Raw genomic sequence first — 18,417 nt, forward strand, 5'->3', positions numbered from 1 at the left:
ATGTCTGAAGAATCCGTTGGTGATTTTTAGGTTGTTTAGTTCACATAATTCAATCAGACGTAATTGATATCAATTATCTCTTAGAAATAGAGCCATTTCGGTTCATGCCGAAAGTGAAGTTCAGTGCTTTATTTACTATTAAAAATACTAAATATTTTATTATATTTTTTGTCCTATATTTTTTATACATTTTAGTTGAATAACATTTTTTATTTCTAATAGACCAATAAGTACAAAGTATCTGTTTATATAAATGTATAATTTATTTTGAATAGGTCATTATTCACACATCAACACCTAATTATGTAAACAAGTTATACTGATAACATATTGTCATATATGTTATCTCTAGAAGCGTTAAAATAATCTCAATCTAGTGTATTAAAGATCTTTTTTTGAGAAAAAAATTTGATGAAATTGGTCGAAAAATTTCTAAAGACAAATGACAGTTAGGCATAACTTTTTTTCTTTGGTCAAAGTGTGTGGTTTATTCCTCTTCCTATTTTATTATAAAATAAAAATAAATATTTAAAATATCTTGGAGTCAGGAACAAGTTTCTACATAATTGATTTATATCGCGAAAGAAGCTGTTTATGTAATGTGAAGCACCCACATTATCATAAAAAATACTTTCAATCTTTTTATTTTCATTGTGGATAAGAAAAATTATAATCGTATTCATATCATAAGAGAAAATTTTGCCGGCAATATTTTCGACTGGTATAAAAGTTTGTTGCCTGGCAATTTTCGAGAATTAAATTTTTATAAGCGAAAATTGTCAAAAGGCAACATTGGGAACTCGAAGGTTCAGCCTCATTTGTTGTTCTGATATTTTCGATCAACTTGGTGGTGAACGGAATCCAGCTGCAGATATGATTTTAGATACCTAGCATTTGAGTGACCAGTTAATTTAATTAACTCCTGTTCAGAAATACCTTGCTTGAACAAGGCTAACACAGCACAAGATCGATGAGAATGGTTTGTTATTTTATGTTTTTTGGGTCTATTCCAATGTTTTCAGCTGACATTTTTATCCACTTAGATACGGTGTTGATTCCAAGTGGACAGTTTTTGAACCAAGATCCATCCTTCCAGTTGAGGTGAACGGTATCAAAGACTCTGTCTGATAAAATCTTTGGTCCCCTTTTTTCCATTAATTTAAAAAAATAATCTAACTGGGCATAAATTTTCGTTTGATGAATTTCTTACCAGCCATTTGCTGCTTGCCAAACTTTTCGAACCGCCTTGATCTGTTTTGAAAAAAACGCTGTTGTATTCAATTCGGCCCGTAAATTCTCCCATAACATCAAATTCCTTCTGGAAAAAGTGAATCTTGCAGTTTACGGTCTCATTGCCTCTCCAAACAAGTTCAAATGAGCACAGGAGAAAAACCTATTTTTGTGCTCCATCGGGGGTTTCCTCGTCGTAGCTTTGGAAGATTTTTAATAGTTCTTCAGTGGATAATGCTTTTGTGGAATTGAGTTTTCTTTTTTCTTGAACACTTTGAAGCTGCCTATGCTTGGTATCTCTGGCCAATCTTGCAGATTTGAAAGATATATCTGTGAAAGTGTCGATTTGTATGCCGTACTCCGTAAAAATATTTTTCTTTTGTCATTTTTGTTGTAGTATTCCACATTGACTTTACAGACCACTCTTTATAGGCTTCGTCATTGCCTTTTTTCATGTTAAAGGCATAATTCTCTAGAATTTTAGCTAGTTCCGTTATGCTAGTACATCATCATCATCAGTTGGCGCTACAGCCCTTCGTGAGCCTTGGCCTGCTTCAAAACATTCTTCCATCCTTCCCTATCGAGTGTCTGTCTTCTCCAGCCCCTCACTCCAATCTCCCTGTACATCGTCCAGATATCTGAGTTTAGGTCGCCCCCTTCTTCTTCTTCCGACCGGCCTGTTTAGCATAATTATTTTAGTGGGATCACTCTCATCCATCCGCATAACGTGGCCCACCCACCTTAGGCGGTTTATTTTGATGGTCTTCACAATATCTGCATCACCAAAAAGTCTATAGAGTTCAAAGTTATATCGCCTTCTCCACAGACCCTGTTCGTTTACTCCGCCATATATGGTCCTCAATACTTTTCTTTCAAAGACTCGCAGTAACTCTTCATCTCGGGTCGTCATTGCCCATGTTTCCGATCCGTATGTGAGCACTGTATTGTTTTATAAAGTTTGCACTTTGTTGCTATTGACTAGTACATCTTTCATGCGTAAAATTTCTCACCCGTAGGAACTCCGAAAATTGGGTCCAAATAGAGCTTCTGGACCTCTGCGTGTTCAATGGGACATTTTCCGAAATAAATTTTTTGATTTCTTCACCTGAATGGCATCCAAATCTTGATTTTTCGTCTGGATTCAATATATCTGCCCAAAATTGATTACGCCTTAATGACGTTTGTCAAACTGACAACAAAAGAATTACCAGACATCTTGGTGACGGATCTGTCATAATTTTGTCGCTGAGTAATCATGGAGTTTTGTCAGTAGGAAACGTGGAGGGCTATGACGTTTTATCATCAATAGTCTAGTGAAATAGTCGAAAATAAAAAAGTGCGGAAGGGGGGGGGGGGGTTATTTAACCGATATTTAGAACAATGCATTTTTCAATGTTAAGCGGAACTAACCATTCTGATGACCATTTTAATATTGTGCCAAGATCGTGTTGTTATTGCCATCAGTTCTATTTCCTTTCTTTAATCCTTGAATCTAGGAGTAACCGAAGCCAATTTCCAGGACGAGGGGAGAGAAGCATTCATTACTAGAAATATAGGGATACCTACAAATTCTGCAGATTGTTTACGGAAAAAGGAGGTTCGTCCGTCTATTCCAGGTGATAAATTATTGCGTAGTTTCCGTAAATTTTGTTCAATTGCCTCCGGTGTGAAAAATATGTTATCAAGAGTTACAAGGGGACGTGGCTACATTATTTGATGAACTGTATCGTTAGGTTCATTTGTAAAAATCCGAGACAAAAATAATGATAAACATTCCGAGGATTCATTAGTCGAAGAATATAAAGACCTGTCAGCTTTTTAAAGTTATGGCATACATACCTTAGAAGATAAAGATGTGCGAATGTACCGATAATTTTTTTACTATTACCACTGCAATGATAGATTCTACAAATTCTGCTCTTAGTTTTAGCAATGATTGTTTGACTCGGTTGAAAAAAATACGGTGAGCGAGAAAATCATCAAGGGAACTACTGAGTTTATATATTCGCCACAGCTTTCACGTATGTCGAATTAAGTGTATAGTTAAGAGGTTAATCCAATGTTTAAATCAAGTTCTGTATAGTTGCGGTTCAGTTGTATGATCAGAAATATTTGTAATAGCAATATGAAGAAAAATGTTCCACATTAACGAGATAGATCTGAACGATTAAGAAAAATAGATTGCCAGTCTATCTGGGATCAAACAGAATTAACATTAAAGAAATCAGTAGTGGCATAAGTTACGAAATTATTTTTGCAAAGCGGTGTTCAACTAAATTGAATGTGAGCAGTAATAAGCAAGTGGTCAGAAAGACCCACAGGAGAGGACACCTAAAGACTAGAAGTTATTTGTGAAAAATAAGTCTAAATTGAATGATGATTGTTGGCTCTAAACCTTGTAGGTTCATTTATTGTGAGACTTTTATTCTTTATTTAGTGAGATTCAATCATTTTGATTTGTTGTTGAAAGAAAAGTATTCTCTGAATAACCCATTATTTAGTGAAATTGTAATATTGAAGATACTTTTATGGAATTTAAGATAAGCAGGAGCCCACAAGTAATGTCTAGCTCACTTCTAAGATAAATGCAATATAGAACAAATAATGATAATGTCACTTTGACCATAGATCTACAAATCCACTGTTTAGATCAGTGAACAAGGTAAAAACTAATATGATAGCTGCAAATCTTAAAGAGTATATCACACATAAAGTTAAGAATTGGATATTTTATTTAGACTCCAAAATTACAAAGAAGTGTTGGATTAGTTTATTAATTAGATAAGATTAATAATTACTATTATTAATCTACCTTTAGTCTTATATGTTTTATTGATCACAACAAACTGGAAGTTTCTGAATTCTGTTATGTTCTACAATTTCATCAAGTTTATGTAAATGATCCCACCACAGCTTTAATCTATGTTTTAAAATTGCTTGGAACCAAGGAGTAAATTGGCCAATCAAAGTAGGTAGATGCTGATCAAGGGCATTTCTAGGCACAAAACTAATTTCTGAAACTTCATCTGAATTAGGCTTAAGACCGGGTTTAATTTTAATATCTATATGTAAAAATAATATATAGCATATTTCATGATCGCCCCATTTTCCATCCCCTTCATCTTTATGATACATTCTTGTTATATAGACAAATTTTTCTAATGGAATCGTTTCTTTTTCTATGCCTAATTCATAATGCAGTCTCCTTATAGCAGCTCTTTTTACACCAAATGCATTATTTTCTTCATTTTCACCTGGACAATCTGCTATAGGGTGTTCACAACACGAATTTGTGTAGTGTTCAGGATAACGAATCTAAAAGTATTAAGGTGTTTTATACAACAATATTTATATGAATCTTTTAACCGATATTATAAAAAACTATATTATGTAATTATAAATTAAAATTAAAATTAAATTTAAAAAAAATTATTCATAATGGCATTAGAGTATGCCATTAAGATGGTCAATTGGGACCACAGAGGAGTAACAATAGAAGGCGAAAAACTTAACCATCTCCGTTTCGCAGATGACATTGTCCTTATCACAGATGATTTAGGAGAAGCCACTGATATGTTAAATGAATTGGACTTTCCATGTTCGAAAGTCTGCCTCATAATGAATTTGTCCAAAACTAAGTTTATGACAAATATGGTCCCCAATAACCTTTTAACTATTCAAAACAAAGTGGTAGAACTGGTGAAGAAATATATGTATTTGGGCTACGAAATAAGAATTAGCAGGGACAACCAAACATGCAAAATCCAAAGACGAGTTACTTTAGCGTGGGCAGCCTTTGGAAAACTGCGAGACACACTTAGGGCCAACATACCAATTAGCCTCAAAAGAAAAGTATTTGACCAATGCGTATTACCGGTCATTGCGACTTGGACCAATGCGAATCGGGCAGGCCATGTAGAGAGAATGCATGACTCACGATGGACAAGTAAAATTACACATTGGAGGCCAAGAGCAGTCAAACGTAGTAGAGAAAGACCACCTACACGTTGGGCTGATGACATCAGGCATATCATGAAAAATTGACAAAAAAGAGCACAAAATTGCAAAGAATGGAGGAGTTTAAGGGAGGCCTATGTCCAGCAGTGGATGTGATAAATGAAGGCTGGATGATGATGATATTATGTAATAAAGAAGCAAAATAACCTAGTACATAGCAAATTACAGCAATTTCACAGGAAAATGTGTCAAAACTCTTTAAGGTTCAAGTACAATTTTAATTGGATCAATGATCCAAGAATGTTGAATTAAAATATAATATTGCCATAGTTTATTTGTATGTATAATACAAAATCAAACATTAGGTTTCAAGTGCTGATCATATATTTTTTCACATATTTTGGATTACATATTAAGTGGCATACTTTGCAGAGTTTATCTTTAAAGTATTGTTTTGTGATTGAATGAATGAATTAAAAAAAAGAAGCTGAAAGTTTTGACATAAGTATGAATGAATTTTTACTTCATATTTTTTAGCATATCTTCATTAAAACACAAAACAATACTATAAAGTTAAACTGTGCAAAATTTCAGCAAAATTAGTCAATTCATTCTCCAGAAATTGTGCCTACAGCATAGAAAAACAAAGTTTCAAGAAAAACGCGTTTAAATATTTCAAACTGAACAATTACTTCAAATTTGATGTGAATACTCTTCAAGTACTATACTTTCCTATGGAATAAAAATAAATGAATTAAATTTTTTTGAAACTATAACACCTACGTAACCCTTGCTGCTCCTTCATTAAATTAGTAGGTACTGAAGAAGCAAAAATTTTTTCTAAATAGATCACCCTTAATACAACACCTACTCCAGAAGAAACCATCCTAACCAGAAACTGATAATCTATAATGATCATAAATAATCTTCCTCTATTCCTGAATAAATTATCTACAAAGGTACTGAAATATTGAAATGGCCCCATCAAGAATTTTAAAAATATTCTAACCACTTTTGTATTTGTAAAATATAGTGCATATCAACAAAGATAATACTAAATAACCAAGACAGTAAGCCATATTATTTATTTTTTGCAAGTTGTTTAGTTCTAGTTTTTGTCTTTTGTTGTATTTTCTTATATTTCTTATCCACCACTTTTCTTGACAATTCCAGCACATTTTTTTGTAATGTACATTCTAATATATCCTACATATATTATTTAATATGATCCTTTCATGCCAATGCTTAGATTTTTCACATGAAAACACAAAATCAATAGTAAGGTCAAAATATTACAAACACTGACTCAGTGACAAATGTCAACTTTCCATAGTAAAATAATAATTAACAAAAATTTCTTTCAGTATAAGTCATGGACATAATAATAACAATAAACTGTTTTTCTTAGTTTCTCACAAACAAGATCCTAATCTTGTGACCCTAGAAGGTCAAGTTTTGCATTACAAGCCAGTTAAAAACATTAGAAACATAATATATTCATAAATATTCTCAAATTAGTAAAAGAAAAGTTTTCCTGGAATTTAAGTACACCACACAAAAACTGCAATTAATTTGGTTTAAAAATTGGTCAGTCCCATTTTTCAATATTATATACTAAAATGAAAAAGTTAAAGATAAAGTTATATTACTAGATGAAAATAAAGAAAAAAGTAAATTTCACGAAGTAACAGTGCTAACTGAATTTACATTAAGTCAATAGAATATGGACTGAATTTTTATATATATTTTTTATCAAACGTTTTCTCTATTTTATTTTTTTAAGTAAACCAATGCATAATATCATAATATGCATATTGTAGTGCTTCTTATTATCATGCAGAAAAAAGTTGTTGCTCTCAGGCTCTCCAAATAGTGGTAACAAAAAGCAATAAATCTTGCTCGACTTTTAAAGATTATGTTGTTATTGAACATGGGCCTGTATCAAAAATACTGTACTTACCTTTGATGAAGACCTCTTCTGCAAGAGCAGATCTCCTTTCTTATTGAATAAAAATACACTAAATGCTCTGTGCAAAGGTATGTCCCCATTTTTTTGTACCAAATGACATTCCTTTTTGCTTGCTTGGCCAATAATATTGTCATTAACATCTACTAGGTAACATTGCTCCTTCAAAGAAGCTTCTTGTGTAGGATCTATTTCTTTTGCTTTGATTAAAGATGTAGCAATTGATCTATTTAAATTACGCTGTACTGAGGATCTAATAACAGAAAACATTGTTGTTCCAACTAAAAAAAAATAAATATAATTTAAGAAACAGTTCTCACCACAGACGCATATGCGTCTATATTCTTTGATAAAAGTATTATGTATTTCACTTTGTTATTTCACGAGTGTCTATGTATTAGCTTCTAATTACAACCAACGAATAGCTATATTCGTTAATACAACTTTCCTTTGACACCTTTATTATAGGATGTTAAAAATAATATTATAACTTTAATAAATAGTAATCTAAATTTTGATTTTGTGTATAAGAAATTTGGGATTAACTTCGACCTTACCCAAGCCAGGAAAAAAGTTATGACACTTTAATAAGTTTTTATAGAACTGTTTAGAATGTGAATATAAATTTAAATAATCTACAAATTGTAAAAATAAAAGTCATAACAATATTAGAATGACATTAACCTACAAAATCGGATACAGTCGGATATTTTAAATATTTCAACCACAGGTCATCAAATTCCAACGACTTGTCAAATTTCAGTCAAAAACTTGATAAAACTCCATTCGCTTAGCTCGGGCACATTTTGACAGATTCATTGTCGGAAACGTACAACACAACAATTCCTACTTCTCAGTATTAATAGCTCAAGTATGCTACTATTGCAAACTTCTTTCTTAAAAAAAAAGAAGAATTATTTAAATAGTGGAAGTGTATACTAAACCCATCAAATTTTGGATAGTATTAAAAAATATATTTTAGTTGTTATAATTTAACATAATTATTTATTATATGGGTATTTGTTTACATTAGTGAGGGTAAAAATGCGAATTTTTGTTGGACTTAGCCTGAAAAATAGAAAAAAGGCAAAATTTTCATGTTTACGTCTACGGAAATATACAAAAAGTGAAAAAATGTAACAAAAATTGAAAAAAAAATCATAAAAAGTATGGGAAATCAAAAATTAACAAGAGAAAAATGTTATCAAAAGACGAAATAGCCTTAGTAGTTACATAAAATTTATAAATCAATTGTAAATACCAATCATTTTCCCCGTTAAATTATCCAAAAATATAAAATATTGTAAAATGGCCAAAATTTATTTATTTGGAAAAACAAGTCAAGTTTCGGAGTAAATATATTGAATTTAAATTTTAATAAGAGACTCCATATGACTTAATATTGTTTTTTTTTGCCGAGTAAATATATTGAATTTAAGTTTTAATAATAGTATACTACATATGAGTTAATATTGTCTTTTTGCGGAGTAAATATATTAAATTTTTAAGTTTTAATAAAAGTGTACCACATATGACTTAATATTGCTTTTTGTGGAGTAAATATATTGAAATTAAGTTTTAAACACTGTTGCCAGGTTGCAGAATTAGTGTTTTTGTAAAAATCATTATTGAGTATTAAATAACAAAATAAAACCTAATCTAAACTAATCCAATCACATCTAAAACTTTAAATTAAAAAAGAAGTTAATAACTAATGCATCCAACAAAATACAACATAAAACGAAATACTCGGAAATATTTCTGCAAAACTCGTTACCAGTATAGTATATTAAGTAAGTATAAGATTAAAAGATTGGGACAATTGAGATTTCCAAATATTTGAATAAAGCTTTTGAAATATTTGTTACTAATATTTTATTCCTATCTTATTTGTTTGACATTACAAGTTATGTACTCCTGTCAGGTCAGCTAAATATTTAAAACTGTTGATGTTGCCAGGGTAACTTTAAAACACACGCGTTTTTGAAAGTTGAATTTAAACACGCTACGGCGTACTTTAAATAAGCAAAATGAGGTACCAATAAAAAAAACAAATTAAAACCTAATCTTAATTAATATAATCACATCTAACTATGTAAATTAATAAAGAAGTTAATAACTAATGCATCCAACTAAATACAACATAAAACGAAATAAACTATAATCTATATGTAATAACATAAGTGAATAACAAATGAAATACAGTTATACGAATCCCTTAGAAACAGAAAACGGAAATGATACTCATTATCATTATTTATTATTATACTTGAGAAGCTTGAGAAATAATATTTTCACAATAAACAATATATTTAAAAAGTGTGGCAACATTGGATCAAGAAGTATGTACTACGCACACGCACATCATTGACAGCAGCTGTAATGGCGGCGGCATCTTGAAATTTATGTCAAAATATCAGTTTTTTAAATGCGAAATACAGAAAAACTATAGCTCAGCGTAAAAAAATGTATAGATTGAAAAGTGAATAAAAAATAAAACATAATCCACTGTCCAAATTTCAGACAAATCCGACTATCCTCACTAATGTAAGTAATTACCATTATATGGTGCAGATAAATAAATATTGATTGTCGGTACTTGGCAAAGTTCTATTTTATTTACTATTTAGTTTGGTTACTATTAATATTGGCTATGATTACGTGTGCTTGGTTGTATAGTAATTTCCAGCCACTTTTAGTCTGTCAAAAAGTAACTAACTTCGCAAAAAATAATTAGGGGAAATGTGCCTATGATGGACCCCTTAAGGAAAAAGCTCCATAATAATTTTAATTATTTATTTAGCAGGCTTTAAATATGACCACATAACGTCTTGTTATTCATAGCACACTACCACCTAGCATTGAAACTTCCGTGTTAAGGAATAAAACAATGATTGGCGCATCACCTAGTGATCGGGCGCGTAACTATATATACATGGCGCTAAATTCAGAAGTTTAGTAATATTACCTAGGATTGTGAACTCATTTTAAAGTAAAGGAAAATCGATATAATCCTAAAATAACAAGAAAAATGCTTATCCTATACGATAATAAATATTTTTCGTATACTTTTTGGGTTTTCTTGTTATGTTGGGACTATATTTATTTTCCAGTACATTAAAATGCCAAAGTGGTTAAAAAAATTAAAGAATAAAATATAGAATAAAATCTTTATTTATAAAAATGTTACAAGAAATGTTATATGTGTTACAAGAAATATTAATAATACAAGCCACGTGTAGTATAATTTAGTTTTCTTAATGTTGTGACAAGAACTGGTCAGTATTTAAATAATTGTTTTGTCATTCTTATCAAGTTTTATGTGAATAAAAGTCTAATTCTGCAAAAGACATTTTACTACAATTTTATTCGCATAAATTTACAATGGGGAAGTACTTTAGACCAGATAAACTAGAGGCTGATCCAAACTGTCAAACTTCCACCAAAGAATTCAAACATTGGTAAGTATATAACATTCAAGAATTTTTTAGAAAGCAATGAATCTAAAGATAAATCCCTAGAAGATAAAGATAAGTACATGCTTTTAAAAAATTAATCTACGATTACATAAGCGAAGCAATCAATCTGGAAAACCAATTGCTTTTTTCACACATACCCTCACAGATTCTGAATGAAAACATTATGCAATTGAAAAAAAAGCAAATGAGTTGAAGTATTAAAAAAAAATGCAGACATTATCTGGTAGAAAAGCAATTCTAACCAATTACAGATTAAATCACTATTTGGTTTATATAGAATGACGGTATATATCAAATCTAACAAGGAGAACTAGCTTTACTTCACAAGAATTTATTAATTATCTACACTCTAAAGGAATATATTCAAGTAGAACAACACCATATAATCATGAAGGAAATGGTTAAGTCAAAAATACAATGAGTTATATGGAAATTGGTGAATCTAGCATAGAAAACCAAAAATTTAGAATTCACTTAATGGAAAACTGCTTTACACACTAGAGAATTCCACTACTAAATAAATACCAGATGAGACAGAAAATTTACCTTACAATCATAATATAAGTTCCAGAAAAATATTCTGGTTATCAACAAAATTATGATTTTGATTAGATTAGCAAAATATTGCTTCTTGCAAAAAGAAAACCCAAGAATGAGGAATAACCGAATGATAGCAAATAGAAAAAACGAACAAAAAAAAAGAACAATGGATAAGGTAAATAATTTATTTCTAAGGTATGCTTAAAGTTTTCACCCAGAATGTAAGCTTTGCTAAAACCTGATATAGTAACTTTATTTGCTCAGTATAAACTCCAAACAACAGAGGATAATAATGTTTTTATGCCTGAAATGACAAACACAATTACAATCAACAGATTTTTTCACCAGTATGTCACCTTAAGATCAGTCATCCCATCCCTATCATCAACAGAATAGGAAAGATCCCTGTCGACACATTCAAATTTATTTATTCATAACTCTGAACGCCTTACCACTGTCTGTGTGGATGCAGGCTAATATACGGGACAAGCCGATTAAATGTTACAACTTACAATATACAAAATAGTGGTTAAGTACACAGTATTTTACGATAATAAAATTAAATAATGTGAAATAAAAATATATTATGTACACAAACACATGCATGTACACACACACACACACACACACACACACACACACACACACACACATATATACATATATATATATATATATATATATATATATATATATATATATATATATATATATATATATATATATATATATATATATATATATATATATATAAAATTAAACATGTAATTACATTTTAAAACCTATAAACCCAACAGTTAGTTCTATGATTCTAAAATCCAGCACAATAAAGGTGGAAAAATAACATAACAAAAATAAAAAAATATGTAAAGTATTACCTAGTTACAATAAAAACATGAAGTATTTTACACAGTTAAGTTTCCAAACTCTATGGTACCAGTAACTCTTCTACTAATATTTATATATTTATTGAGGGACATATTAAATATTTACATTTAGGTTGTTTAACAAAGATAAGTATCTATTCAGTGGGCTATTAGCACCATAGGTTGTTCTACAAAATGGAACATTAAAAGTACATAGATGAGGCAAACCATGGTAATATGGTACTCTAAGACCAATCTCACTCACAAGAGAGGGACAGATCCATCCTCACACTTAAAGCAGGCAAGCTCATATACCTCTCCATGATAGTTGATGATAGTGTAGTCATGGTCTGCTAATCTAATCCAACTTTGAAAGGCGCACACCTGTAGAAATTTATGCCGAACCCTCTCTAAGGTGATGCTTTTTAAGATAGTTGTTGAACCACTACCTACAAATAATTCAAATACTAAGCTAAGTAAGACTGGTTTTATAATATATAATTTTAGGTTAAATTTATAAACTAATTTGTAAAAGGTCAGATATAATGTGAATAAAAATATAGGTCAGTGGTATAATAGTTCTTACCTGGTCCTGGTAAAAACAAACTCGGAAGGCTGTTCTCGTAATACCGCTATTTCCAACATTGACTATATCTTCCTCTTTAAAATGACTAGCGCATACACGAAATTTGTTATAAATAGTTTCTTTTGCAGCATTCTCTAATTAGGGCTCTTAACAGCATTCACCCATTTATCAAACATATCCATATAATGTCCTGGACTTAAAAAACGGTATCGCTTGCCAGTAGTATCCATGCAATCTGGAACACATCTTTTTTTGTTCCTGTTCTTCGTCTCTACATTGTTATTCCATGTAATGTGTTCGATTCCATAATAAAAAATCGTCGAAAATTGTACGATTTTGCACTATTTATATAAAAAAATTTAAATTATAAAATAAATTATAAGAAATAAAACAAATACAAATATGGCGCCGTATTTGTCTAAACTCAACTTTGACTTGATCACAGCACACTCCCTCCGCGCAGGAACGAGACTAGCAGCGCCACCAAACGAATGGGCGCCTAATCCGAACATGATTTGACCTTGGCTATCCCTGTTACCAATCTAGGTGTAATTTTATCTATGTTGTTATTTGTATAATATGCAAATGTTTCAAATTTTGATAAAAATTAAGATGACAAAAGTTATTCATAGTTTACTAAAATCCTGTTAAGGGTCCATCATGGGCATATATGCGCTCATGATGGACCCTTTGATACGCCCATGATGGACCCGTTGCATTTTGTGTAAAATAAGTAAATACCAAATTATTTTATTAAACCAAAAGATATTCTAAACGATAAATAATATTACAAATAGGTATTTTTAAGAAAAAAGTTACATGCACAATTCACACACAAATTGTTTACGTCCAGGATTTACATCTGCACATTTATTGTGACACCAATTCTTACACACTTGACAACTAATCCTTTTTTCTTTGGATTGTGAATGCGAAAATAGTTCGTTACAGTAAATGCAAGCTGCATCGTTCGAGTCGTCTTCTTCAAAAGAAGATTCACAATCGTCTTCAGAACTGTTTGTAGTTGAAACACGAACTTGCCTTTTCACTTTTCTTGCGTCTTGTTTTCTTTTTTTGCTTCTTTTCCTGCAATTTTTTGTTTTATATCATCAATTTCTGGCGTTGAATTTAAATATCCTGTTTTACCCCGTTTTCTACCCCTTTTCTGAGTTACTTTAGATACTCCAGCTAAAGGAGGAGGACAAATATCTTCGACCGAGAGGTTTAGGTCTAACGATGATGTTGATTTCTGATCAGTGAATTTTGATAAACCTTCAATCGAAGAAACATGTTGGTTCCGATGTTCCGGTAGTGAGTTCTCGTCAGAACATCCTGGTAGTGGGTTTGTTTCATAATTTTCTCTATCTGTTCTTATAGACGAAAAAATTGCCAGTCCTCGAAGACATCTGAATTGAACGGTTCTATTCCTGACTTTTTAAATGCATTTATTGCATTTGATGGAAGAGCACTTCTTAAATATGCTCTATTAAAGATACTGGCTACTTTAAATTGGGTAACTGTTTTACCTGGATTCTGTCGCAGCCATAATTGAATTTCTTGGCCGTAGTAAGTTTGAAGTGGTGCAAAAAATCCTACGTCCAAGGGTTGAACGTGATGAGAGCAGTGAGCAGGAAAACAAAACATAATAATACCGTTTTCTTTTGCAAACTGGAGAGCTTCAAAACTTTTATGACTACTATGACCATCGGGTAACAACAAAACTTGGTTGGTTTTAGAAGCCTTTGAATACCTTAAAAAATGTTGCAGCCAGAGACAGAAAATGTCGGAAGTCATCCATCCTTTTTCTTGAGCGAAGGCTACACTTCCAGTAGGTGCATCGATCATAAGTTCGTCTATCTTTCTCTGTCAAGGAAAAATCAAAGCAGGAGGAACATATGTTCCAATTGCATTCATTGCACATACGACCGTAACATGTAGACCGCGCTCTGCACTACTTAAAGCACCAAATTGTTTGCGACCTTTACTAGCATAAATCTTCTGCGATCTCTTTTGCACAGTCATCAAACCGGACTATTCCATGTTATAAATGTTTTCCGGTGGAAACTGAAACTCGTCTAATATATGTGCTAATACTGTAAAATAGGCACATATATTTGGTTTATTAAAAGCTTGAGCCTTTGCCAACAAAGTATACTGTATCCAGAAATTTAGTGTCTCATTATAAAAGTTATTTTAATAACAGCTGTAAAACTGAATAATCCCTTGTAAATACTCTATTGTTGTATAATTATCACAGCTACCAAAGCTGCCAGGACCGGCATAATAGCCAAGCATAGCACAACTGTATATAGGTATATATAATCAGATCAAATATTATCATTGAAGCATAATGTCAAAAAACTCTTTTTATAAACATACAAATTTTCCATAATTATTGTTATTAATCATTATTTTAAGTCTCAACGAAGAAAATGTTTTGTGTGTGTTTTGTGTTTTATTGGCACTAGTTTTCACACTTTCCAGTCAATTTCACAATGATTTTTTTAGACTATAACTTATCACTAACTCAGGGGAGTACTGTGTAGTGTCTGTGTTAAGTAAATGTCTTGTTACTTTAGTAAAGTCGACTTCATTGTCTTTACAAAGAGACGCTAATTGTATCTTAACGTCTGAGGTCCCTTCGGTGAGTACCGATTTACTCGTTTTAAAAGGTTCATATTTATTCATGTTGACTTGTTATGTTTAAGTTTTCCGTTTCATGTCTGAAAAAGTTGGCAAAAAATGTGAAATATTCTTTATTAATAATTTTACGAAAAAAAATTATTCCTCATTAAAGGTTATGCATCACATAGAAATCATTAACAGATAATCTTATACAATATTAAGTGGTAGATAGGAAAAATCAAAATTATTAATTAATACTGAAGAGGAAAGTGATTTTAAATTTAGATATGCAAGAAAATGTAATTTTTAAATGTTTGTAGCTATTAAAAATTATGTCCAAGTTTAGATTCATGGCCTTCTAATAATTAAATAATACATTTAAAGTAAAAAGTAATTAAAAAAATACTTTTGGATTTGTTGATTTTGTATATTGAATAAGGTAAATTAGAAATAAAATTAAAAATTAATGCACCTACTGATACATCATTAAAAGGCCATGAATCTAAATTTAAAAATAATTTTTAAATCCTATAACCAAATTAAAATAACATTTTATGCTGCACCTAAATTTAAAAGCACTTCACTTTTAAGCATAAATCAATATTTTTGATTTTCGGTGTATACCACTTAAACTTTTATAAATTTGATTATTGATTATTGATTTCTATGAAATGCAGAAATGTTTATGAAGAATAGTTTTTTTCATGAAATTAATAATAAAGAAATTTCCCGTTTGTTGCCAACTTTTTCAGACATACTTTATACCTTACTAACAATTAAAACACTTCTTTCTTTGCATGAAGTATAAAATATAATCATACTTAGCTATATGTATATATCTACATTAATTCATTTTAATTTTCACTTCACCTTTTTATTATTTCACTTGCAATGTTTTTAACAAAACAAAAATTGTTTATGACTTTCAAAATTTGGATATATTTAATAAAGAATCGAGACAGAAAATATAATAATTAGTTAATTCTAATACTCTATCAGTTTATGTATTTTTTCCCTTAATTATCTAGATATTTATTTAAATTAAATATGTAATGTAAATGACAAATAAAATATAAAATTCGTTAAGCCGGCCCTTTTTACTATTTACCTGAAGAGGCAAATCCCTTTATGGCTTCGACTTTATCAGCGGGATACTTTTAAATTCTGCATAAGTCAGTTCTTATAATTGTGAATGAAGTATATTTTCTGGAGTTCGTAATGATATTCCAAGATTTCGCTTTAAAAAGACTCTGACCCATTTCCAGCCTGCCATCTTGGTTTCCTTATTAAAACTGTGGCTAATATTGTTTCTTTCAGCTACTTCGTATACAAGTTTTCGTTTAATCTTTACTGGTCAGGCCAAAAAAACGAGCTTCCATGGTGATAATATGGTCAGCAATTTCCTTTTCAATAGCAGTGGAAAATACTGGTCTTCGTTCTCCCAAATCACCTTTGGTACTTCCTTGTTGCTTATTAAAGCGCCTTTTCAAAGACGTTTTTGGAACGTTAAATGTTTTCGCTGCCAGCTTAAAGCCCATAGCTTTTTCTTGTATGCTTTTTACAGCTTTCTGCATGTTACTCTCATTCCACTGTTGCCCATCCCTGTAAAATGTATTATGTTAATCGGTAAGTAGCAACTTATTTCCTTTTTCCTATGATGGACCCCTAGTCCGTCATAGGTAACGACAGAGGGGTCCATCATAGGCAAATAGACAAGACAGTAAATATAATTATGTTACTTTTGTTTTGACCATTCTAACCTAAAACAAAGTATGGTATTTGACAAAGAAAGTGTAGTCATTTTATACAAAACAAAAGCAATACTTAGCTTAACGTATGTTACCAGTAAAGTATTACTTACCAAAAAATTTTATTACATCAGCAACGCCAAATTTTAATTTTATTTCACAAATTTACTGTTATAACCGCCAAGGGTCTGAAACTTTGCAAATACTAAACTACAAACTTCGTGTGCAAGTTGCAACCGGCGATGTGCATGTAACAGCGCCATATTTGAAATTACAGCAGGGGGTCCATCATAGGCAGGGGTCCAACATAGGCACACTTCCCCTACTAAATTCACTAGACAGTTCGGACTGGGAATAGCGAACCGAGTATATATATTTTTGTTGGTCTGAAAAATAAAAAAAAAGGCAAAATTTTCATGTTTACGTCTACGGAAACATACAAAAAGTGAAAAAATGTAATAAAAATTGAAAAAAATTCATAAAAAGTATAGGAAATCAAAAATTAACCAGAGAAAAATGTTATCAAAATACGAAATAGCCTTAGTAGTTACATAAAATTTATAAATCAATCGTAAATACCAATCATTTTCCCCGTTAATTTATCCAAAAATATGAAATATTGTAAAATGGTCAAAATTCATTTATTTCGAAAAACAAGTCAAGCGCGTTTGCACACAATATACAATATTCTGCGCAAATTCAATGTTGCCACATATACACAGTTTTTTGCTAAATTTTTAAGTTTTAATAAAAGTGTACCACCATCGAGTTAGAATTTATGGAGAAGCTATGAGCATGTTAACGTGTGTATTAAAAACGGCGTAGGTAGGCGTGGCTAACGATGATACCAATATGGCGGTGGGATCATGGCTGGACTCGATAATATTAAAACTACTATAAAATATGACTAGTTATTCAGAAGATTTAATCATAATTTTAAAAAGTGCAATACATTTTTAATAAACTATGATTTATTTATCCCGCGGTAAACACTAAAAACACGATATATTATACATAAAGATAAATTAATACAATCAAATACTATTAATTTATTCTTTGAAGTACGGGCTATTACTTTGTTTACATATTTGTATACTAACCTGTATAACGATATTCCTGTAGATTTTTTATTAACATTGCTTCTGCTACTGCAACTACGTTTAGAACAAGAAACCATTATTATGCACTATCACAATATATTATTACAGTTTCTATAAAAGTATTATAAAACTAAACATATTCGAAAAACAACAAATGTAAACAAACATATACGATCTGTCAAAAGTGTCAAAACAATCTTAACAATATGGTCGAAGTGAGGTCGTTTTTAAACTCGGTTCGCTATTCCCAGTCCTAACTGTCTAGTGAATTTAGTAATTATTTTTTTGCGAAGTTAGTTACTTTTTGACAGACTAAAAGT

The 18,417-nt window shown here is 30.8% G+C and overlaps 1 protein-coding gene and 1 long non-coding RNA gene across 7 annotated transcripts in view; one reads left to right on the forward strand and one right to left on the reverse strand.

Annotated features, from left to right (window-relative positions):
• The window catches only part of Idi (Isopentenyl-diphosphate delta isomerase), a 34,683-nt gene extending 17,035 nt beyond the window's left edge, over positions 1-17,648 (reverse strand). The window contains exons 1-3 of one of the 6 annotated variants that reach the window (XM_072520504.1): positions 17,577-17,648; positions 7,148-7,434; positions 2,601-4,545 (exon numbers count right to left, since the gene is read on the reverse strand). In XM_072520504.1, the coding sequence (XP_072376605.1) occupies positions 4,060-4,545; positions 7,148-7,434; positions 17,577-17,583 (780 nt within the window). In that variant the 5' untranslated portion in view covers positions 17,584-17,648 and the 3' untranslated portion in view covers positions 2,601-4,059. Of the gene's footprint in view, positions 1-2,600; positions 4,546-7,147; positions 7,435-7,710; positions 7,969-8,414; positions 8,473-17,576 lie in introns of those variants that run through there. The other 5 variants (XM_072520503.1, XM_072520508.1, XM_072520507.1 and 2 more) reach the window with 5 other exon arrangements.
• Positions 5,705-6,838, forward strand: LOC140432546 (uncharacterized). The gene is made up of 2 exons (XR_011949815.1): positions 5,705-6,146; positions 6,596-6,838. It is a non-coding gene; the product is annotated as an uncharacterized lncRNA (long non-coding RNA).
• Positions 17,649-18,417: the final 769 nt, after the last annotated feature.

This window comes from Diabrotica undecimpunctata, chromosome 1 (assembly GCF_040954645.1).
Source record: "Diabrotica undecimpunctata isolate CICGRU chromosome 1, icDiaUnde3, whole genome shotgun sequence".
In the NCBI taxonomy this organism is placed as follows: Eukaryota; Metazoa; Arthropoda; class Insecta; order Coleoptera; family Chrysomelidae; genus Diabrotica; species Diabrotica undecimpunctata.